Here is a 23,457-nt window from a genome sequence, read left to right as displayed (position 1 = left end):
CCAGCCCACGTTTCACCATGGAGCCTAGGGAGGGAACTGGGAAGCAGTGTGTGCGTGCATGCTAAGTTGCTTCAGTCATGTCTGACTGCTTGCAACCCTCGGGACTGTAGCCCTCCATGCTTCTCTGTCTGTGGGACTCTCCAGGCAAGAATGCTGGGGTGGGCTGCCATGCCCTCCTCCAGGGGATGTGTGAGTAGCACGTGCACCCCACACATCTTAAGAAACCAGGTCACTGGGAGTAAAAAGGGGTAGAGTTCATGTGCTGGGAACTGCCAAGAATCACATCCAGCCTTGCTTTGTAGCAGTCCATAGTGAGCAACCTTTATTGGCATGAGGGCGTCAGACCTGTGAAGATCATCTCTCAAGTGTGTCCAAGTGGAGACAGGATTAAGAATCACGTCCAAGAAGATCATAGGATCTTAACCTCACCTGAGCAAGAGCATATCACAGCCACCTTGAGCAGAGATGGTGGCCTTTCCTAGGTTTAATCCTTAACTAAGCTAAATCTTCCCCCTTCTGACTTCTCCATAGTCTAGCCTTCACTCTACTAGACCTGTCTTCTTTTTCCTACAGAGATGAGTGGCCTGTTTGACTGATGTTCTTTCCACTTCAAAAACTTATTCAATGGAAAGTTCACTCCAGAAACCTGGGGGACTCAACATTTAGGCCAGTCCTGAGATGCACAGTGATCTCGCCTGCTGGGTTTATGGCAAGCATTTTTCCCTGGCAGAGACGCTGGCAGTGGCTGGGGTCCACATTGCCCCAGTCATCTTCCTTTTGGGCCTTCTCTTGCTGCTCTGCAGGAAGGCTGTATCTGGCCACTCTGTGAATCCTGCCCTGTCTCAAGCACTCAGGAACTGGTGGTTTGGGCCCATCAGGAGATAAGGGGATGCTTGAGGCCTAAGCCTCCAAGGATATTAGAAACAGCCATATGTGCAGGAGGATAAAGTTAAGGGCACTAAAGAACACTCTGGAAGAGCATGACAGCTGAGTTCTAAGTGTGGACAGATCAAGCAAGGGACTCAATTCACCAGCTTCTCTGCCAGGTGTGACTTTGACACAAGTTGTGTCACTCAGAGCTCCTAGCAAAGAGCTGACTCCTCCTCCTGTGCATTTTGGCCCTCTGAGACATCTGCAAAGCACCATTTAGATGGGGAGCCAGGCCACAGTACATTCCTAAGGAACTGGTACCTCCTGAACCAGGAGCTCAGGGGCAAGATCCTGGGAAGACCAGGTCTCCTTACAGGAGAGGAGCTCAGCTAAACAAAGCCTGGAGGCCATAGGCCCCCAGGGATCAGACCCAGAGCCATCCTGAGGGAGCGGTGCCATCATGGTTTGGAGATCTTGCCATCTAAAGGCTTCCTGAGCAGGTTCCTGGTGCTTCTTGGCGCTGGCCCCTTTCCCTCTGTGTCAGGGCTCGGTGAAGGGCATGGCTCCAGTAAGCTGAGGTATCTGGTGTGTGGGCAGCAGCTGGGAGCGTGTGGTGACGGCTTCAGATGAAGTTGTTCCTGAGACGCTGCTCCTGCTCCTGGGACAGCTCTGTGTTAGCTCGGTATGAGTCCCCTGTGGACCGAAGGACGACAGGTAAGTAGCTGACCTCACCAGAGTCCCATCCCCTCACTGACAACTTCACAAACACCAATACATCCTGCCTGGCTTGCCCTTTCCATTGGGTTAGTCATGGGCATGGACAATGACCCGTTTTAGAGAAATAGATGCTGACAGGTTGCCTAGCTGCAGGAACATGGGAAAGAATAGTCTATTGAGTGGGAAGGGTTGTGTTGGTCACTCTCCTTGCCCCCTCCCCACGTTCATTGTCTATCTTTCTTTGTTCTCTCGGAGCCCTGGAGACCTGATCCCTAGAGACTGCCTCACCCTGGCTCCCTCCTCTTCTGGCTTCTGGTTGATTTAGCTCAGTGGGAAGCAACAAGAGACTACAGGATGGAAGGAGAGAGAGGTCGGGCTATTTCTTCCCCTGTCCTGCATCAATGGTCTCCTGCAATTCCAGCCCCACCAGCTCCTCCTTCCTCCTCAGCACAAGTGTTCACCTGGCTCCAGGGCAGCCTTTGCCTGCTTAAGCTTAAAGTAATAACAACATTTCAGTCTTCCTTATCCCTGGATATCTCAACATCCTCCTCTCCCTAGTCCTGCTCACACCTTTGGATAGTCCTCTCATTAAATAACCCCATACTTGCACCTGAGTGCACCCTCTGTTTCCTGCAAGGACCCTGGAGGGGTCGGAGCTGCGCTGTTTCCTTCTTTGCTCCCCTGGACCCTGTGCAGCCTGCCACCAATGTTATGGAGCCTCTGCCTTCACGCCGGCAGCCTTAGGTCTCTAGGCTCCAACTCCTAATTTCTCTCCTGTTCCTGTCTTGCTTAATGGCAGCAGAATCTATTTCAGTTGCACAGTTTTCAAATCCTTACTCCTCACTGTCTTCATCCGCTGCTGGAATTATCTTTTGAAAACATAAACCTGATCTTCTTGCCTCCTTGACTGAAATTTGTTATTGGTTTCCACAAGTCCACAGGATAAAGTCCATTCTCTTAGCAGGAACCATTATAACCCTCCCTGCAAAGAACACTAGTGGACTTGGGTACATAGCCCTATTTTACAATAGAGAAGACTTCTGAGTGGAAATTTCTTCACTGTCTTAAAGCTGGAAGGTGGTAGAACTGGATTTGATGCCCAGTGAAACCTTCTGAGGGCAAATCCTATGCTCTTTCTGCTGCTCCTCCCTTCTCTGACTTCAGTCTCTCCTCTGAAATCAGCACAAATGTCCCTTCCTCTGGGGAACCTTGGGCTTCCCCGGTGGAGCTAGTGGTAAAGAAGCCGCCTGCCAATGCAGGAGATGTAAGAGATGTGGGTTCGATCCATGGGTTGGGAAGATCCCCTGGAGGAGGAAATGGCAACTCACTCCAGTATTCTTCCCTGGAGAATCCTACGGACACAGGAGCGTGGCAGGTTATTGTCCATAGGGTCGCAAAGAGTCAGACACGACTGAAACAGCTTAGCACTGGGGAATCTTGACTGGCCTCCAGGCTGCTGTTCAGAAAGCACTCTGCTTGCTCAGCCTTAGTTCACAGTGGTTTGGGGTGCTCAGTAGGACTGGGGTATCCATCTGTATGTTTGCTTACCCTACCTGACACTCAGCTCTGCATTTTACTCCTATTTATGTTCCCAGAGCCTGGTACAGTGTTCGACACAGAGATAGATCATAACCCATGTTTGTCAACTAAATGAATGTCTGCTCCTCCCCCTATGTGCAAAGTGAGGGTGTGAATGCACACACCCCACAGCAAATGCAAGCATTTAAAGGTTGAAGACAGAGGAACTGCTACCTTTCTTTACGGGCAAGTGGGGCAACCACCCTGGGGGTGTATCTGCCCCCACTGGATCATTGCTACTTTGTCTGAAACTACCAGTTCTGCAAGCGTCCAGAGCCCTATTCTCCATGTAAGCAGGGATCACAGCTGGAGGTAGCAGCACAGATCTAGGGGACTTCTACATTTGCCTGGGAGGCAGCCAGCCTGAGATGGAGGCAACTCAGACCCTATGAAAGGAAGGGGAATAGTAACAGACTAGAAAAGGGAAATCCTGACACGGTCTGAAATAACAGGAAAGATTCCAGGACAACCTTAAGGACAAAGAGGGTTGTGGAAGTAGTTAGTGGTGAGGTAGGTGCAGTTTGTTCGGGAAATCTACCTTCTATGAAGCTATCAAAGGAAATTCATCTCTGTTCCATCCTCAGCCTTGTACATGCACACTCTACTTGCACACAGGGATGCTGAGGGTCTTCCAGTGCCCCGAGCCCACATGGGGATGGCCGTATAGTGGCCCGCAGGTACCTGTGTGGCAGTTGTGCAGCCAGACCCGTTGCCCGTCATACTTGCAGCGGCACCGCATCATGTTGTTCGAGAAATCTGACTCTGCCACCTCGAACTTGGGGTTCACGACCACCTGGAGTGGGAGAAGCATTGGCTGAAAACAGGCAATTTGGCTTCTGTGATAACCTTAACATTTCATGCAGTCTTGGCGAAGTGTGTTGGTATTCTTCATTAATCCTTACAATCACCCTAGGAAGTAGGCATTAATGTCCTTTTTTTTTTTACAGATGGGGACTGAGTTGTGACTTGCCCGCTGTTCCTTGACTCAGGACTCAAACCTAGGTCCTGGATCCTGATTTTTTTTCCCCTACAGTGTAGCCCCTTCAAGTGCCACACATGTCAGAGATCCTATTTATGAAGCTCTTCCTTCATTTGACCTCAGAGAGCTTTCAGAACATCTGGAAGAAATGGAGAAGCCCCCTTACCTGGAAGATATAATCCCCAGGGCCCACGTCTGTGATATCCACCCATTGGCAATCAATGTCATGTCGGTAGGTGTCCCAGCAGCCAACGGTCACTCCCTGTTCCCCAAAGTTGGCACATGCATAGCGCCTTTGCATTCCTGTAAGGGAGGGTACTGATGGTGACTGAGGCTCTCCATAGGTGCTCCGGACAAAGTACCTGCTAGATCTTTCACATCCTTCATCATTTAATCCTCATAACAGCCTTGCCAATTAAATGCAGTCAGACTAGGGATCTGAGCTTCCTAAAGACCCTGCCTATCAGAGCCAGAAGTCCTACTAACCATGAATCCAGCACTGTACCAAAGTCCATCAGTGACAGAGATCATTTCTTTGGATGTTCTAGTGGAAATTCCTGTTGGCCTAGGAAATGTGATTGGAAGATTTCAGCCCTCTATGCTAATTCACTTGTCCATCCAACCTGGTGTTTCACCATGCCCTTTCTAAGGGCTACGAACTGTGGGAAAAAATGTGATTGGAAGATTTCAGCCCTCTATGCTAATTCACTTGTCCATCCAACCTGGTGTTTCACCATGCCCTTTCTAAGGGCTACGAACTGTGGGTATGCAAATAGGAATCAAACAATCCATGTCCTCAGAGGATCAGCAGAAGTGAACAGGTCAGCAACTATTATCCAAAAAAAGCGTTAAGTGTTTTAAAAGTGGTACACAGTACGCTGGGCCTCCCAGGTGGCTCAGTGGTAAAGAATCCGCCTTCCAATACAGGAGATGTGAGTTTGATTCCTGGCTGGAGAAAATCCCCTGGAGAAGGAAACAGCAACCCACTCCAGTATTCTTGCCAGGAAATCCCATGGACAGAGGAGCCTGGTGGGCTACAGTCCATGGAAATAGTCTGACATGACTTCATGACTAAACAATAATATACAATATGCTGGGAATGCAGAGGAGGTAGAGAAGGTAAGAAATTCGTCTTTATTTGTTTTTTGGCCATGCAACACAGCTTGGAGGATCTTAGTTCCCCTACCAGGGATTGAACCGAGGCACCCCCAGCAATGAAAGCACAGAGTCCTAACCACTGGACAGCTAGGGAATTCCCAGAAATTTGTCTTTTTGAATCACCTCAAGTGCTGACTGTTGCCAGGCCCCAGTCTCCAGATGCCTAAGGCTGTTGAGCGGGACAGAGGGGGTCCTGACCTCAAAGGGGCCGGGGCAATATGACAGAGGAGGATGGGCTGACAGGAAACCACGTACCTGTGGGGCAATTTGTGTCCTCTAGGCAGAAGCTGGCCTTGTGCCCCTCGGCCACCTTGGAGCCATTGAGAGTGAGGAGGTCGTAGTGGGTGAAGACCTCAATGCTGTGGTAGTGCCTGCGGAAGAGGCAGGGCTGTCAGCCTGGCAGCAGCAGGAGAGGAGTCGGCAGAGAGGACTGAGGCACCAGGCCCCATCATTACCCAGAGAGGAGCGTTATAATAGCAGGGCAGTGCCCTTCTCCCTCCCAAACCCAAGATTAGTATGACGCTACTTTCCTGGCACTCCTGCCAGGCAGCCAGACACAGCTGCCCCATCCCCCAGGGTCTCAGCTAAGTGAGGAGAGGTCAAAGCTCCAGGAGATGCTGCCTGACTACAAGGCCAGAGCCCTGCAGGTGGAAGGAAGGGACATGACCAGAGACTAGCCCAGGAGCAGAGCTGCGGAGCGTGGAGGGACCCTTATGCTGCTCCCTGCCAGCCTGGGCCCAGATGGCTACCATTGTTTCCGGTCCAGTTCTAGTGACAACTCAGTCCATGCTACAGGGAAAGATGCTTATTATCTCAGCGAAGTCGAGTCCCAAAGTCACTGCCCGCTCTTCTCAGCTTTCCCCACCCACAGCTGTGTGAAGAAAAAAAAACACCCTTTTCCATTCTGCCTTTGTTGTAGACAACGACTCTCCTTCTGTCTGGGCTGGAAGCTGCTGATAGGAAAGAATGCTCATTGTCCCCTTCCAGCAGGAGCGATATTTCCTTGCTCCTCCTGGGGGGCCTCACTTTGCTGCTGCAGAAATCAACCAGCTTTTTCTGCAGAGCCAGCATCCTAGACGGGAGGCTATTTTGCGTCTCCAGGTTTCTAGGAGTCCCCATTTCACCTGGCTGTTACAGACAAGGCTTAAGGCCCCCAGAGAAATATCCTTCTAACAGAGACCATCTCTGCTGGTGAGGACCTCTGTAGGATACCACAGGGGAGGTGAATCCGTGGGTATGTCCAGGGCAGGTGAGAGAGTGATGGAGAGGGCAAGTGATGCTCGGGATTCCTCACTGCCTCCTGGAGGCGGGGCTGGCAGTGTGTCTAGGAAGGAAGGCTCTTTCCCCGAGCTCACACCCATCCCTCCCAGGAAGGACCAGACTTGTTGGGTCCCTGGACCTGGTTTTGGCCCCCTAGGGCCGAGGCCTGAGCAGGCGCTCACCTGTGGCACTGGTGCCAAATCCAGCTGTGGCGCCCCGTCTTGGGACGGAAGTCGGCCCGGCCCAGGTTGTGGATCTGTGAGGAGAAGCGCAGCAGGCGCCGGTGTCCGTAGGGCCAGTCCATGCGGTCAGCGGACTGAGACAGGCAGTTCTCTTCGTGGGCGCAGTATAGCAGGCTGAGCGGGCGGTCCTCCAGGTAGGCCGTCTCCTGCACCAGCTGGGCATTCATCACGAGGTCTGGGGCACCTGGGCACCATGGAGACGCCAAGGTGAGGGGGGTAGCCAGTTTTGCTCTCCGGCCTAGGGAACAGGCTTGCCTCCAGATTGAGTGCTTTTGGAGGGCCCGGGAGAGTAGGGAGGTTTTAGGAGTCAGGAGATTTCCCTGGTGACTCAGACGGTAAAGTGTCTGTTTGCAATGCACAAGACCTGGGTTCAATCCCTGGGTAGATCCCCTGGAGAAGGGAATGGCAACCTATGTTGGTATTCTTGCCTGGGAAATTCCACAGACAGAGAAACCTGGTGGGCTACAGTCCATGGGGTCGCGAAGAGTTGGGCACAACTGAAGCAACTTAGCATGCAGCACGCATTAGGAGTCAGGCGATGTGAGTTCTCATAACAGGAGAGATCTATCGCCTTAAGCTGGGAGGCCGCTAGTGTCACAGTGGAGTTTGCTGGCTTCGTAGTGAGACCACCTGGGTTCCTGTCTTGGCTTAATTTCTGTCTGCACCACTAAGGGGAATTGCTTATCCTTTCATCTATCATTTTCCTCATGTGTAAGATACTCTTGTCTGGAAAATCCCATGGACAGAAGAGCCTGGTAGGCTGCAGTCCATGGGGTCACAAAGAGTCGGACACGATTGAGCGACTTCACTTTCACTTTTCACTTTCATGCATTGGAGAAGGAAATGGCAACCCACTCCAGTGTTCTTGCCTGGAGAATCCCAGGGATGGGAGAGCCTGGTGGGCTGCCGTCTATGGGGTCGCACAGAGTCGGACACAACTGAAGCAACTTAGCAGCAGCAAGATGCAAATAATGAATAATATGAGTGTGATAATACCTGTAACGTGCTGAGATCATGGTATGGCCCGTGGTAAGCATGCAGTGACATAAGCTAGCATTGTTTTTGTAGAGTACGCCTCCATCTATAAGCCTGGCTCATATAACCCCTCAGAAGCTCTGCTGATGCCCAGCTTGTCACCTCAGCTCTTTCTCTGAGCCTCAGTTCTTGCAGTGTGAGAGGGAGAGTGCTGGAGATTGCAAGAGTTCATCTCCGAGCCTGCTCCTGGGCTCTGCTGTTCTGGACCATTCTGCTACATTTCCTGGACTGTACTCCAGGGCTCCTGTTCTACCCTGATGGCCACCGTGGGTGTTCACACCGGGACACTGCGTGCCCTGGTGCATGGAGTCCACCGTGCTGGAGCCTGCATCTCCACAGGCTACTCAGTGCCTCTCCGGTTCCCTTCCTGTCTCAGGGGCTCTTACCATCCTCAGAGCCACTGTGCCACCACTGCGGTCCCTTGTGCATCAGTGCAGAAATGTGGAGATCCACAGCTTTTGCCTTGTAACATCGAGAAAGAATACTGCCAATTCTCAATGCTCGTTCATGCAAAAACTGGGTTACAGTTTAGATTTGGGGCAGAGCCATCGCTGACAATGGTGAGATGGGAGCATGGGTTTATTTTCAGTGGACGGGCATCAGGGTGGGAGCTGGCTTGCTGCATGATGTCTGTACTATCACTAAATGCTCTCAGAATCCCTGAGGTATATTTTGGAGACGGACAACAGTATGCCCACAGGCACACCCTAGAATTTCTGAGGGAAAGGAGTGCTTTCAGAGAGAAGAAGAGATTGTAAAGGCAAGAAAGAAATGAGAAAAATCACAGAGGAGAAATGGGGACGACCACAGGGATGGTGGGTTGGCTGCTTGTGCTCAGCCATTGTGAAGTATCAGATGAATTCAGGAGGAAAGCTGCCCCTCCATCGAGGGGCACAGGGTCCCAAGAGGGGAGAGAGTGGGGAGCCGGCCCCCAGTACGCTAGGAGCTGTGGCTGGAGACCCACTTGGAAACCCCATCACCCTGCAGGGGAAGATGTGCTGTAAAGGCTGGTGCTCTTCCAATGGGCGCTGATCAGAGTGAAAGCCCTAAGCTTGCTGACGGAGCTGAAGGATGTCTTGGCATTGAAGCCTGGCTGGGAAGAAGGTCATGTGGCCACTTGGGTTGGTGCCAGCCTGCAGCCTCTGGACTGCATATAGTTCTTGGCCCAGACCTGGTTGGCATATGTCAAACAAAGGCTGCTACCATAAGAATCTGGGGGTGTAGGGTAGATGGATGCCTTAAAACGGTCTTGACCTAAAATAAAGCCTTTTGGGTAAATCCCACAGCTCACCGTAAGGCCCACATGTCCTCACATTTCTATACCCTCTACAACAGCTTTCAAACTCTTTTCTTACTACAAACTACAGCAAGAAATATATTAATACTTTATATTGTGATGTGCATGTATGCTTAGTTGCTCAGTTGTATCTGACTCCTTGAAACCTACTGGACTGTAGCTCGCCAGGCTCCTCTGTCCATGGGATTTCCCAGGCAAAAATACTGGAGTGGGTTGCCATGCCCTTCTCTAGGAAGAAAGATCCTCCCTGGATCTTCCTGACCCAGGGACTGGACTTGAGTCTCCCACATCTCCTGCATTGGCAGGTGGATTCTTTACCACTGAGCCCCCTGGGAAGCCCTATGTTGTGACACACAGACATAATATCAAGAGAAAAATACTATCCTTACTAAAGGTAACATGTTGTTGCTGTTGTTTGTAAACTATTGGTCATGACACAAACACTGAAAAACACTATTGTGTATCCTCACATTGTCAGGTACTCTCTGTCTTAATTCTCACATTAGCTCCATGAGCGGGGCAGAGCTTGTATCCCCATGGGGCAGGTGACCTGGCCCACGCGGTCAGTGACAGAGCTGGTACTCTACATTCAGCCCTCCCTCCATGCCCAACCTTGGAGCTGGAACCAGCTCTCAGGGCCCTCCCTGAGGATGGGAGTTGCAGGCTTGGCAACCCAGGGGAGCCACGTCTACCCGTCCCACTGGCCCCTCCCGTTACTCACGGTCTGTGCAGGAGACTCCAGCTGAGAAGCGCCCAGTGCCGTGGGAACAGTGCACTGGCCCATGCCTTTGACACTGCTGCAGGGCCAGCTCTGTGCCTGAGCAACGCACCCCACTCATGACCACTTCTCTGGCTCCCGGCGTCCCCTGCCAGTACCAGGTGTCCTAAGGAAACAGCCAGCATTCCCCAGTCAGGGCTGAGATATGCTCTTAGAGTCACCTGACTCCCATTTGAGGCTTGGATCCCAGCAGACTACCCTCACCCAGCCATGCCCAGCCTTAACCTGAAAATCTTTAGTGATGCCACTTTGGACCCCTCTGGTATTAGACATGCCTTCCGTGTATGAGGGCAAAATCCACTGCTGTGGCTTCCACCACTGGCCTTGTTCCCATCACTCTCCCTGACTGCAGCCCTCAGCTGTTTGAAGACGATGGTCCTGGTCCCTTCCTGTCCACGCAGGCCTATCCCATTTCCCCAGCTATTCTTCATACAACCTTAGATGGTTAGTTGTGCTCAGGGTTGAGCCCAGTTTTCCAGGGTGAAGGGTGCCCAGTACTTTCAGGTAGGCCACTGTGGGAGAAGCTGAAGCAGTTTCTCCATGGCAGCCACGCCCCAGGCCTCTTGATTTCGGTTCCTTGATATCTTTTGAATCTATCCACCTGTCTCCCCCAGGACTGCCACTAGCCCCATCCAAGCCAGCAGCATTCTCAGCTGGGCACCTGCAATAGTGTGCTCCTCTGTATTCACAGTAACCCCCACCCCAACAGTTTGCCAAATAGCAAGGAAGAAATCTTTAAAAAAAAATCTGCCTTGCAGGCTTTGTATGGTCTTGCTCCTGCCTCCTCCTCCACCCTTGCACTTCACACTGATCGATCACTCTAGAAGCCGCACTCCACCTCTGATTTCCTCAACCAAGTCAAATGTCCTCTGGCCACAAGGTCTTCACATGGGCTCTTTACTCCTCCCCCACCTCATCTGGCTCACATCTGCTCATCTCTCCTGCAGATACAGTTGTGTGCCCATTGTGTGAATGTTTTAGGAAAAACTGCCTCCCTCACATGACTGTGTGGCGACAGACTGCTCCATGAGGTAGGAACTGTGTCTTGTTCACCACAGGATCGCCAGCACCCAGCATTCATTGGTGCATAGTTCCACTCATAACTAATTGTTGAATGAATGAATGAAGGGTCAGCAGCTTTAGCACGGCAGAGACCTACCTTGATGGCATGGCTGGCAAAGCCCAGGCCAAGCTGTCTACAGGCCACCATGGCTTCGCTGAGGCCCCAGTGGTCGCTGCACACGGCCCCCCAGCGCTGGACGCCGTTCACCTCCACCTGCACCTCCACCACCCCCTCCTCGGGGCTGCGCCCGCCGGCCAAGCGCACCTGCAATGGTCAGGGGTGTGTGAGGAGCAGGGCCACCTCAGGAGGGGGAGAGCGTGGGGCTGCAGGCCGGGAGACTGTCCAGGCCAGCTCACCACGCAGCCCTGGACATGACACTCCCCTTCTCTGGGTTGCTCTCCTCTGTAGAGTGAGGACATTTTATTGGATGGTCCCTAAAGTCCCTGCCTGCTTGAGAAAGTTGACTCAGAGTGCCTGCACCCAGGCCTTGCCTTCCATCTACCTGAAATCCTGCCATCGATGATGACTCACCAATTGTCAAGTGCTTTCATATCTATCGTCACATTCACAGTGACCCTCCAGGACAGCTGACCCCATTTTACAGAAGAGAACCAAGGTCAGAGACAAGAGAGACTTGCCCGCAATCCACGTTAGCAGGACACTTGAACTCTGACCACTCCCTGGTGCTGACACCCTGCGGCCCTCTGCCCATGGGTGGCTTCTCTCTCAACTTCACGGGGGACCTGAGAGGGTGGGGCAGGCGAGCCCATCTGCCTGAAGAGTCAGTCCCCTTGAGACTCTGCCATCTCTGAAGGCCAGAGCCTGGCCCTGAGGGGAAGCAGGCCAGGCCAGGGGAGACTCACAGAGGAGAGGGCGGTCCAGTCTGGCTCCAGGCAGGCTCTGGGGCCCAGAGCTCTAGCCGCCTCTCATGAACCCTCCCCACTGGCTGCATGCAGTGTCCGGGGCTATCTCAGGGCTGCCCAGCCCCAAGCTCACCTGGTCCTGGAAGCCCATGTTAGGGATGTTGCATCTCACAGCAGCATCGTTGTCATGTTGGCAACCATTCTGGGACCCTTCCAGGGAAGGGCAGTCGCTGAGGGTCTGCTCGTATCCCCTGCAGTGTACTTCGCTCAGGTGGATGGGCCCCAGTGCTACAGCAGGGAGCAGGGAGAAAGGCTGTGTGAGGCTCCATCTCAGCAGCCTCATCCCTATGGCAGCTGCCCTGGACCCTAGCACCCCAGGACCACCAGGGCATGGACCAGGGGCACACCCAGTCTCTCCCACCCCACCCCAGGCCTCCTCACTCACCCTGGCCCAGCTGGGCCCCAAAGAGGGCCTCCCGAGCAGAGCCGAAGCCGAGCTGGCGGCACACGACGCTGGCGGAGATGAGGTTCCATCCGTGGTCACAGACGGTGCCCCACTGGCGGTTCATGAGCACCTCCACCCGGCCTTCGCCCACCTGGGCCCCAGAGCGGAGGCGCACCTTCATCTCCTGCTGGGAGAACACCTGGCTTCAGGGAGGGTGAGGAGGAGGCAGGCATAGGGGCTGCGTCCCTTCAATTCAGGCAGAGCCAAGTCCTGGAGTTCCAGTCTCATCTCTGACTCCTGCAGCTATTGCCTTGAATAAGTTGTTTCCCTCAACCCTCTCCCCCTTCTTCAGTAACAAAGAACCACCACAATAATAATAGTAATAACAAATTCATAAATTATTATGCAATAACAGTAACAAGAAACGTAATAACAAATTCCAGCCCCAACAAAAGAGCCTCAGGAGTTGGGGTCCCTGGGCTTCACAACCTGCCACCTAATCACTAGGCGAGTCCCTTCCTCTCACCCAGCCTCACTGCTGCTTTGTGGCTGAACCTAGAGCAACGCTTCCCCAGCAGATCTGTGAAATGATTTTAGAGACCTGCAGGGACGTGGTGTTAATGAAACGCATGGTAGGGAAGTCATTCCCGTTAATTCTCTCCCATCCCTTCCTACACCATGAGGAGACCCTCTCATGTGGAGTCGTCGGCCCGCAATGCCTCCCCAGCACTTGCTCTTTGCTTTTTATAATGAGGGCCAGGCTCGGGCTCAATACCTTCGGCCTTCAATGGGATGCAGCTACAGTGTAATTACAGTTTTTATGGTTACCTTCTATTCCTGGCCAGTGATGTCAGCTTTCCATTTATGGTAGGGTTATAAATGGGCCCTTTTAAATAAATCCCAAAGTTCAACCATTCTGGGACTTGCTCTCCTCTTGGTCTGAACCAATGTCCCCTTGATGGGGGGTTCGCCCCCCTCTTCCCCTGACTCTCCTGGAGAGTCCCCTCCCACCAGTCAGTCCCTCCCCACGGAGCAGGGTCCTGTGAGTGGGGCCTGGGCCTCCAGGCCTGTGGGCAGGGCCCTGGAGACCCACCTCTGCCCTGGACTCCTTGCGCCCAGGCTTCGCCTTCGGAGGACGGAAGCGGGGCCCTGCCACACAGCTGACCACAGCATGCATGCCACCCGGGCAGGCCGGCCGCAGCTTGCCCTGGGCTGGCGCCACCTGCATCTGGCAGTTGGCCATGTGGGGCTCTGTGCCCAGGCAGTTGACACGGTGGATCCAGAAGGAATTCTTCTTCGTTAGGCTCTTCAGTCTGGAAGACAAGGGAGACTGAGGGTGGAGAAATGGTGCTTAGGACTCTGAGAGGCAAGACATTGGGGAGGGGAGAGGGGCCTGGAAAGGGGAAGGGGGAGAAAGGAGGCCCTTCATGCCACCTCGTTTGCATCCTTCCCTGAGGGCGCTACTCCTTACCTAGAGTTGGGGTCCTTCATCTTTGAATCCCAGACTTTCCTGGAGGGGAACAAACAGGCAGGGAGTGGAGTGGGTGCAGAAGTCCCAGCCCTGTCACCCTGGTTCCTCAGAGCTGTGCTTGAGTTTGCACTAGACTTCACAGTTGGTGCACTTGTTCACAAATCTTATTTCAGTGCTGAGCTTCGCCACAGGCTGAGAGGGTAGCCGCTCCACAGATAAAGACGATCTCCACTTCACAACGAGGGAAAGCAGGGCCCAGCAAGGTCCCTTGACTAAACCCAAAGTCGGGTCCCCTCTGCACTGGGCTGCCCCAGGCAGGAGGCTCCAAGCTTGCCCTTTCCCCAGTCTATTTGAAGGGCAGCCTTTAGAGAGCAACCCCATTATAAGGGGCCCAGGCAAAAGTCCTCTGGGGACAGGTGGAAGTTGAAGACCTTTCTGCTGGGGGCTGCCTACCCAGAGACACTGAGGCTATAATCAAGGATGCCTTCCTCATGGGTGGTAGGCAAGTTAGCCAGGCCCAGATGTGCAATTACCGGGCAGCATGGAGTCAGGGACCCAGACCCCAGTCATGTCCAAGGATAGAGCCACGTGGCTGGTCTTGGAAACTAGGGTCAGCTAAGTCAGAGACACAGAGTAGAACAACTGATTAGGGATTGGTAAGGGTAGATGACTCACATCCTGTGGGAGATTTATCCCTTGATGAGAAGCATACGAAGTGCTCACTGATCAGAGCGGGTAGAACCCTGACTGGTAATCATTTACAGGCTGATGCAATCTTGTGACAGTTCTGTCACGTTTCTGACAGAATATTTTTATGTCTTCTCTCCCAAATGCCTCCCCACCCCACACCTGGCTTACACACAAACCAATCAGAACCTGGCTTAGATCCGAGTTGAGGAAATTCACTGGGTCAGGGTTCAGAGAATTCCCTGCATATTGGATGACTGAGGCCCGGATGCCCTACCAAGGACCTGAAGCCTGTTATCAGCAAAGCTTAGACCGGAACCCACACCATCTGTCCTTGTGGGCAGCAATGTATCTTTACTACTCAGGTCTAATTTTCTAATCAGGAACACAGTTTTACATTTATTAACATTTCATTTTGGGAGTATTTTGTGCTACTGTCAATTCTTTCTATCTGATTGGCAAGTACGATGTTTATTTTCTGATTGTTTCTAGGAATTTCTCAGGGTCTGAAAATTCATCTTCACTCTTAATTATTGAGAGATCCATAACCCCAGAAATCCAGGGACATTCCTTGGCTGGGCCTCTTTCCCTCCCAATCCCAACACCCACTGAATGTCCTCCCATAGACACCACTCCTGCCAGTCTCGCTGCAGTCTGCAAGGTCCCAAACACATGCACACACACATGCACACACACACACACATGCATACATGCATGCACACAGACACACATGTACACACACACACACATACATGGGCGCGCACACACGCACATGCATGGGTATGCACACACACACTCAGCCACCGCCCCACAACCCCGCCTCCTGCACAGCCCTCCTACCTGTCGTGGTGCCTTCCTACCTGTAGTAGTGGCTGTCGACAGGTGCCTCGCTGGGGAAGCCCAGCATCCCGCACACCACCCTGCTGTTGTTCCTGGTCCAGCCCTGGTCACACACCTGCCGCCAGTGGCCCTCGTACTTCACCTCCACGGCTCCCTCAGTCACTGGGCTCTGCCGCTTGGCACTGGCGAGGATAGGCTTGAGCCGCACCTCCTCCAGCCGCCGGTCCTGCGGGATGTGTGGTCTCTGTGGGCCCCAGGAGTCCTGTCCCTGCTGAGCCCACTGCAGGTCTTCACAGGGGAAAGCTGGGGCTCAGAGCCCTTAGAGATCATGCCACCCAGCACCCTCACTGGATGGGCTGGAAACGGAGGCTCAGAGATGGGGAAGCAGGGGCTGAGGGCCACACAGTATGAGGCAGAAGCTCGGTTTGTTTAGGGTCCTTTCCTGAACCCCAGAGAGGACCAAGCAGATCCACACCCTCCCTGGGCACAGGATGGGAGCCCTTGGAGTTTGGGAGGCTTCCATCGGGCACAGGGGGACCTTCTTCATGGCACCCTGAGGAGGGCGGAGGATGGACACTGACCGGCTGCTTGAGACCACAGCAGGATCCTTTGGCCCTTGAGCCCCCAACCCTAGCCCTGAATGACTTAGACCAGTGAGGAGCCATCTGTCATGGCCGCCCCAGCCAATGGGCCTGGGCCAGCTGTCCTCAGGCTGAGTCTGCCCGGCAGCAGAGGGTAAGAGTCAGAGACCTGCCCTGCCTGCCCCTGTTGTCTGGCTTGGGCTGTTTTTAGCTCCGGTTTGTTTGTGCCCGGAAGACACAGCAATTGTGGCCGGGCCTTGTGGGTGAGGCAACCCCCTACCCTCTCATGGGGAGCAGCTTCAGTGATTCCTGGCAGGCCCAGCCTTGAGTCCCTGCCCACCTGCCTCAGGCTGGGGCCCTGTCCATGCACCTGCTCCAAGCCACAAGCAGGTGCTGGGGCTCCAGGGACACTTCCCAGCCTGCCCTCTGCTCCCTTTCCTCTCCCTCCTCCTCCAGGTTCATCACCCAGAGGCCCTCCATTCCCTGACCACCCCCTTGGCTCAGGCAAGGGCCTGAACAGCCTCCTCACCTGGGGCCCGAGGGCATTGGAGACCCTCTCAGAAATGTAGCCACGCTGGCGCTGGGGGTGGCATACCACCCCGACGTCCTCTGAGTGAGTGCAGTCACTGACACCCCAGCCGTTAGACCCGCACTGGTCCAGGGAGCTCTCTGTCCCCACACAGTGCACATTGTCCAGCCAGATGGGTCCTGTAGGGGGAGGATGAGTGATGCTTGGGGACAGACACAGAGAGGTAAGTCATGGGCTCTGCCTCCTGGATAGGACCCCACTTTCCTCTTCCAAAATCTGAGTGGGAAATGGGGGTGGGAGAGAGGAGTTGGTTCTCTTGGGAGCTTGGTATTCTACAACCCTGCCTACTGCCTCCTCTCAGAATCATATCCCAACGAATCTGCTTTTGGAAAATGCTAGGTAGGTCTAATAATTAGGTCTATCTGTTCCCTCACTCATCCATCTAGTCATTCACTCATCAGCATTTGCTGAGCACCTATTGTGTGTGATGGGCTTCTTTGGTGGCTCAGCAGTAAAGAATCTGCTTGTAATGCAAGAGACACAGGAGACGTGGGTTCCATCCGTGGGTTGGGAAGATCCCCTGGAGGAGGGCATGGCAACCCACTTCAGTATTCTTACCTGGAGAATCCCCATGGATAGAGGAACCTGGGGGGCTACAGTCCATAGGGTCACAAAGAGTTGGACATGACTGAAATAACTGCACACATTTTATCATGAGTCTACCACGTGGTAAGTGCTCAATAAACATGACTGAAATGAATGCATGCACACATGCATTGTACGTGATTGCTATGTTCAAAGAACTTAGAGTTGAGTGGTAGTGATGGTGGCAATGGTGATGGCCTCATTGCAAATGAGAATGCAAGGGTAGGACAAGTCATTTGAGCTGGGTATTAAAGGATGAGTGGGGGTCTCATCTGTTCTGTTGGAGTCTCAGGGAGCCCACCCCTCAGAGAAGCCCATTGCCATCCCCCTGTCATTCTGCAGGGCAGCACCAGTTACTCACCCTCCCCTGAGCCATACTTGGCGCTGTGGGCCCAGGTCAAGGCACCCTCAAAGCCTAGCTGGCGGCAGGCCACCGTGGCCTCCTGAAGCGCGAAGTCATCATCACACACGGTGCCCCACTGACCCTGGTGCAGCACCTCCAGGCGGCCCTCCTCTGGCCTGCTGCCAGGGCCCACCAGCCGTAGCTTCATGGTGCTCAGTGACTGTGGCCTGCTGGGAGGGGTCTGGCCCAGCAGCAGGAGCAATGGGAGCAGGGGGAGGGCGGCTGGTAGGAACCACATTATGGTGACTTCAAGGGCGGCTGGGGTCAAGGCACCTGGGGAACAAGTAAACATGACAATGATCACCACCTCTGACCTCAGGCCTCTTCTGCTGGCAGAGACAAAGGACAGCCTGGGCCCTTCCAAATGTGTGTGTGTGTGTGTGTGTGTGTTAGGGTGTTGGGGGGTGTGTGTGTGGTGGCACAGATTGAGTCTGGGCTCTGAGATTAGTCAATCTGGCTCAAACCCAGCATTCCTTGGCTGTAAGTTTAGCTTTTCTGAATCTCAGTCTCCTCATCTGTAAGGTGAGGGTAGTAATCCTTACCTCCCAGTGTTGCTGCAAGTGTTGAATAAAACACTGATAAAGTGCTTACCATGAGCCTACCACACGGTAAGTGCTCAATAAAGAGCTGTTTTTGATGTAGTCTCCTATGGAGGAAGGGCTTCCCAGATGGCACTAGTGGTAAAGCATCCGCCTACCAATGCAGGAGATGTAAGAGATGTGGGCTCAGTCCCAGGGTTGGGAAGATCCCCTGGAGAAAGGAATGGCTACCCACTTCAGTATTATTCTTGCCTGGAGAATCCCATGGACAGAGGAGCCTGGCAGGCTTCAGTCCATGGGGCCACAAAGATTTGGACACAACTGAGAGATTGAGCATATGCATGTAGAAAGGGGGGTCCCTAAAGGCTAGACTGTTCAAGCTAGAGGAGGTATAGGATATTTGGTTCAACCTCCTAACTCCAGAAATAAGGAATTAGGACCTAGAGAGTTTAAGAGACTTGCCCAAACCACACAGCAAGCTCCATCTCTAGGAGGTGCATGATTTGTACATTGAGTCAACAAACATTTTTGGAATATTTGCTTCAGGCCAATGATCAAGCCAGATGCTGGGGCAAAGAAGTGAACATGTGAAACACTACTCTCTGCCCTCATGAAGCTCAGAGATGAGGAGTAAGGGAAGGCTTTCAGAGAAGGGACATTTAAACAGGGCCTTGCCGGATGAATAAGAGTTCTCCTCAAAGGGAAAGGGGAAAGAATAGGGAAGAAAGAGGGAAAGAGGTGAGTTTGTGCAAGAGCAGGGAGTGCCCTTTCTTAATCCTGTACTGCAGTATCAGGGACTTGGAGGGGACCAAGGTAGAGGGACAGGTTGGGGCCAGAAGATCAAGGGCTGTGTGCACCATGTAGAGCGTCTGCCCTTCATCCTGTAGGAAGTGATGGGTCATGGGAGTGTTTGAGGCAGTGACCAGACATGGGAGAGGGCCCCTATGTCCAGGAGGCTATCGTCAGATGTTCTTTGGGTCCCCATGGGGACGAGTTGGGGGCTGGTCCTCCCTCCTCATATGTTAGCAGCCTTGGTCCTGGTAGCAAGGTTGGGAGGAGCACAGAGAACAGTCATGCCCAGCTGCAGCTGTCAGAGTGTCTGCAGCCACTGGTATTGAAGCTCCTGCACGGCCTGCTCTATTGCTGATGGGCAGCCGAGGCTGGCCCAGAGGAGCGGATGGACAAAGTTTGGGTCCTTGGCTACTTCTTTAGTGCTTGAGTCTTCAAGGGGCTCTTTCTGGGGAGAGTCCCCCTTCTTCCATGGCCACTGCTCTTCTTGGTGAGGGGGAATTCCATAGCTGGGAATTCTCAGTAGGGAGGGTCTTAAGGGGCCGCCTGCCCCTTCCTTCCCCACAAGCTAGTTTCTGGCTGAGAATCAGTCCTTATTCCTTCCTGCACCCAGCCCCATCTCCTTTAGCCACCAAGCCTTCTGCTTTGGCTAGCCCAGGCGCCTAGAAGTGCACCAATGAGCTCAAGAATGAAGCTCCATGGGAACGGGGACTTTGTGTTGCACCCCCAGTGCCCAGAATAGTGCCATGTGTGTAGCTGGCACCCTGTAAGTATCTGCAGATTCGAGGATGCGAGGCGGCACAGCAGAGTGCCTAGGCAGGCAGACTGGGGGTGAGGTGCCTGAGTTCACATCCCACCTCCACCGGCTGGTTTCTGGGTGGTCTTGGGCAAATTATTTAGTTTCTCGATGCCACAACTTCCCCCTCTGTAAAATGGGGATAGGATTCTTGTGAAGATCAAATGCATGGATACATGTTAAACCCTTAGAAGAGCAACTCTCAACGGATAGTTAGCTATTATTAACAGCAACTGAAACAGCCGTACTATAGAACCCTTGTCTAGGTTGGTCCCAGCCCCTCCTTGGACAAAGAAGGACTGGAGGGGCTGTCCCCAACTCAACAGCGAGTCCCCGGTACCGATAGCCTTCTTTTCCATATGTCTTCTGACACAGACTTAAGCCCTGTTTTCTTCACTCAGGAGCTGGTGGGGGTTCCCATTGGCTATCGCCACATGCAGAGTGCTCTCCGCTGCCTGGGATGCCCCACTCCCTCTTCTGTGCACCCCTAAGGAGGAGGTGGCCAGCTAGGGACTGAGCCAAACCAAAATCACCATGGGAGAATTGGGCTCTGGGCCATCCAGCTGTTAGGTCCCAGAGGTCATACTGGGTCTGGCCTAAAAGATGACCCTGCTCCCCGACAGCAGGAGTCAGGATGCTCCTCATTCTACCACCAAATCATGTGACACAAATCAGATGCTTTCTTCTCTCTGAGATGCAGGTGCAGCTCCTCTAAAATGACAGGGGGGCACTGGACATGCTGTGATGGGCCAGGGGTGGGCTGGGCAGGCCTGTTGTGTGACTGACATCCCAGAGTACTGTGGAGGCCGCATGAAAGGCTGTGGGCAGCCCTGGGCCAACAGGCTCCCTCCCCTCCAGGGAGCCTCTGGGCGGACAGGGGTGGGCCTCTGCTGAAAGACCCTGGGTGCTAGAGCAGCTCCCTTCCATGAAAGCCCCCCAGGAGGTGGATGGGCAGTAGCAGGAATCGAGTCAAGAAAGGGAGAGTCCAGCCTTCCTGCCCACTGCAGTTGCCTCTGCAGCTTTTGCTCACCTCACACTTGTCTACTCACATTCCCCAAAACACATCATCCGTTTCCTAGTCTCCAAGCCTTCGCTCTCATTGTTCCTTCTCCTTGGAGTACCCTTTCTCTCTAGCTCAGATTGTTAAATTCCTACACATCTTTACACACCCGGTTCAAGGCTACGCCTCCATTAAGCGCCCTCCACCCTGCCCAGACCCTGAACCTTCCGAGTACTTGGTGTCTTTGCTTCCTGTCTCCACAACCCAGAGGAGTGTCTCCCCACAGCTGTTCCCCAGGCGCTGAGCACAGAGAAGAGGACCAGGCTGAGAAGCCTCTTTAGAGAAGGAAGCAGCCTCCACAATGGCAGTACTTTTCCCAAGTGAAGTAGAGGGAGGGTCAGAAGGAGGAGGAGAAGGCCGAGAAGGAGAGGAGGTTAATAATAAGTTATCATTATTATTATACATTAAAAAGTATTTATTGAACACATCTCCACTTGACAAATGAGAAGATGAGGCCCTGCGAAGCTAAGTAACTTGCCCAGGCAGGATTCAAACCCAGGCATCATGGTTCCAGAGCCGGGCTCTCAGAGAAGGATGGACATGGAAGGAAGGGGAAGAAGGAAAGGAGACAGGGAGATGAATGAAATTCCACCCTGCTGCTGGTTGATTTATGACCCAGCCGTGGTGTAAGGGCACTGGGCTGGTTGCCAGTGCTGAGTGCAACCAAGTGACAGATCCAGGATCCTGCCAGCTTGAAGGAGACAGGCACCTGAACCAGCTGCTGCCAGGGGACCCTGGGCCTGGCTTGACCTGGCCCCGCTAGGGGGACTGAAAGTACCCAAAGGTATTGAGGGGAGAGCACTGGGTGGTATCCTGGTGGGAACCAGCCTTGGGAATCACTAGAAGCTTCTTCTCTAGCTTTCTGGGGAGGGAGTGAGACCCACCCCCCACCCCACTCTCAGCCCTGATATCCTCCCTGGGACCACTGGCTGTGACGGCCTGACACAGTGCAGACAAATGTCCACGTGTTCAGGCATAGGGCCTGTGAGGTTGAAGCCTTCTGCCCACCTTTTCACCTTCCAATCTCCATCCCTGGGCAAACCCTTGGGCCACCCCAGCACACTCAGTTTTGGTCTGTTTCCTCCCAGAGGCCGGCTCCATTCTGCCTCTGTGTCCCCTAAGTCACAGGAGTGACATCTGAGCCTACCTGCCCCTTCTCCTGCCCCGCCCCCAACCCAGGGAGAGAAGGCCAGAGAAACGGTCGGACTACACGCAGCGTGTCCACAAACAAGACACGCAGGCACCCGAGGCCGCAATGCACCACCCAGGGAGGGCCTTGGGCCAAGTTCCCCAACTTGGATACTTCCACTGGCAACAGGTTGGTGAGCAACTAGGGGGCTAGGCTCACTGTCCAGGGAACCCCCATCCCTCCCATTCCCAGCTTTCAGAAACCCTCAGAGACTTGCAGACACCCCAGAGAGGCAGAAGTCAGGCAGACAGACAGGACAGCTAGAGACAGACCTGGCCAGGCACCAGGCAGGGGCTCACCGGCTGGAGCGCGACGTTGCGGGGCTGTGACCAGGACTCCGCGGCCAAGCAGACCGGTCTCCTGGGCTCCCGGGGGCCCTTTTATCCGGCTGCGGCCCGCGGCGCCCCCACCCCGCCCGCCGCGGAGGAGGCCCGCAGGCCCCGCCCCCGGGCGGACCTGGGCTCGGCGGGAGCCCCGCCCGGCCGGTCGGCCCCTCTGAGGGCTCGGCGAACCCCCACCCCGGACGCGATCCAGGGCGGCCCGGCGCCTACTCGCAGCCCGCTGACCTGGGAAAGCCCGGGGTCGCGAAAGTTGAGGGGGTCGAGGGGCAGCTGTTTTCCGTGGAGGGAACTGGCGCGCTGCAGCAGGAGAGATTGTGGGAGGATCGGAGTTCCCGGGAAAGGACGGCGGCGGCGCAGCGCCAGCGGGCAGCCGAGTCCCGCTGTGGCCTCGTGAGTCCCCGTCGGAGGACTCACAGCTTCCTTCTCTGCAAACCGAGTGGTACACCCAACCCCAGGGCTGACCTGGGAATTACGTTCAGTGGGTCTCGAAGGGGACTGTCCCAGGGGCCGAGTCCCACCAGCTTGGTTACTTAGGACAACGCAGATTGCCTTCTGCAGGGACTGGCAAGGGGCCCAGGGGGCTCAGTTCTAATGAGGTCTGGGATGGTGTGGTGCAGGTGTGCTGTCTTTGGAGGAACAGGCGGTCCTCTTCATTGCCCTGCACCCTCTGAGTTTATTGAGTACCGCGGGGGCCTGAGGCCTTTGTTCTCCCCAGGGAGAATACTGAGCCCCAAGAGATAGGACTTGCTCCCTAGCATAGTAAGCTGTAACGAAGACAACTTCAGTTCACCACTACAACCCCTTACAGAATTGAATGAGGACGTTCTGGCCCTTGGGGGACGGGGGGAGCCTGTACGGAGGGTGGGCTGGGGGGAGACTGTGAAATAAGACAAAAGTAGGAGAGGTCAACAGAGGGGAGTCCCATAAGCCTCCTTGGGTACCCAGATACCTGAATCATAGCCCCTTTCATCCCAATTTCTTTCCCTCAGTTCTGGTTCTTCCCCGTGCCTCAGTGCCCCGTCTGTAAAATAGGCAGAGTTGCAACCTGGCAGCTTCCTCCCAAGGCCAGATCAGCACAGCCTGATCCTGCAACTCCCCACCCCACAACCTTGCCTGACTGTCTTCCAAAGGCTCATTCATTCAGCAAATCTTTATGGATTTTCTCCTACTTTCTAGACAGGGGGCTAGAATGCTAGACATTGCTAGGGGTGGATAGGAGGGGCTTTCCAGTCTGGTCTGGGAGGCAGATGTGTAAACAAACACTAATACAGGGCAGATTGTGATAAGGGCTAGGGTGGGAAG

At 54.0% G+C, this 23,457-nt stretch overlaps 1 protein-coding gene across 5 annotated transcripts; it reads right to left on the bottom strand.

Moving 5' to 3' along the window:
* Positions 1-295: 295 nt before the first annotated feature.
* On the bottom strand, positions 296-22,483 carry LOXL4 (lysyl oxidase like 4). 5 transcript variants are annotated; one of them, XM_081573593.1, is made up of 15 exons: positions 22,381-22,483; positions 17,400-17,714; positions 16,394-16,572; positions 15,304-15,509; positions 13,757-13,795; positions 13,379-13,598; positions 12,286-12,469; positions 11,974-12,128; positions 11,074-11,241; positions 9,858-10,020; positions 6,745-6,988; positions 5,558-5,673; positions 4,311-4,447; positions 3,847-3,958; positions 296-1,563 (listed from the first exon to the last, which is right to left on the bottom strand). In XM_081573593.1, exons 2-15 carry the CDS (start codon positions 17,677-17,679, stop codon positions 1,493-1,495), a joined length of 2,274 nt encoding a protein of 757 aa, XP_081429719.1. In that variant the 5' UTR covers positions 17,680-17,714; positions 22,381-22,483; the 3' UTR covers positions 296-1,492. The 5 variants fall into 5 exon arrangements, with proteins under 5 accessions (XP_081429719.1, XP_081429715.1, XP_081429716.1 ...); XM_081573589.1 differs by lacking the exon at positions 22,381-22,483 and adding an exon at positions 22,114-22,266 and having other exon boundaries at positions 12,286-12,472; XM_081573590.1 differs by lacking the exon at positions 22,381-22,483 and adding an exon at positions 22,114-22,266.
* Positions 22,484-23,457: the final 974 nt, after the last annotated feature.

Source organism: Giraffa tippelskirchi, chromosome 2 (genome assembly GCF_054371585.1).
Source record: "Giraffa tippelskirchi isolate mGirTip1 chromosome 2, T2T-mGirTip1v1.2.pri, whole genome shotgun sequence".
In the NCBI taxonomy this organism is placed as follows: Eukaryota; Metazoa; Chordata; class Mammalia; order Artiodactyla; family Giraffidae; genus Giraffa; species Giraffa tippelskirchi.
This window is presented reverse-complemented; position numbering and strand designations above follow the sequence as displayed.

Excerpts from the sequence above, each read along its gene's own strand:
- LOXL4 (XM_081573589.1), bottom strand. The coding sequence starts at position 17,679 with ATGTGGTTCCTACCAGCCGCCCTCCCCCTGCTCCCATTGCTCCTGCTG. Across the intron at positions 12,473-13,378 it reads GCAAGGAGTCCAGGGCAGAG|CAGGAGATGAAGGTGCGCCT; the intron begins GTGGGTCTCCAG and ends GTGTTCTCCCAG. Across the intron at positions 5,674-6,744 it reads ATTTGGCACCAGTGCCACAG|GCACTACCACAGCATTGAGG; the intron begins GTGAGCGCCTGC and ends CCTCTTCCGCAG.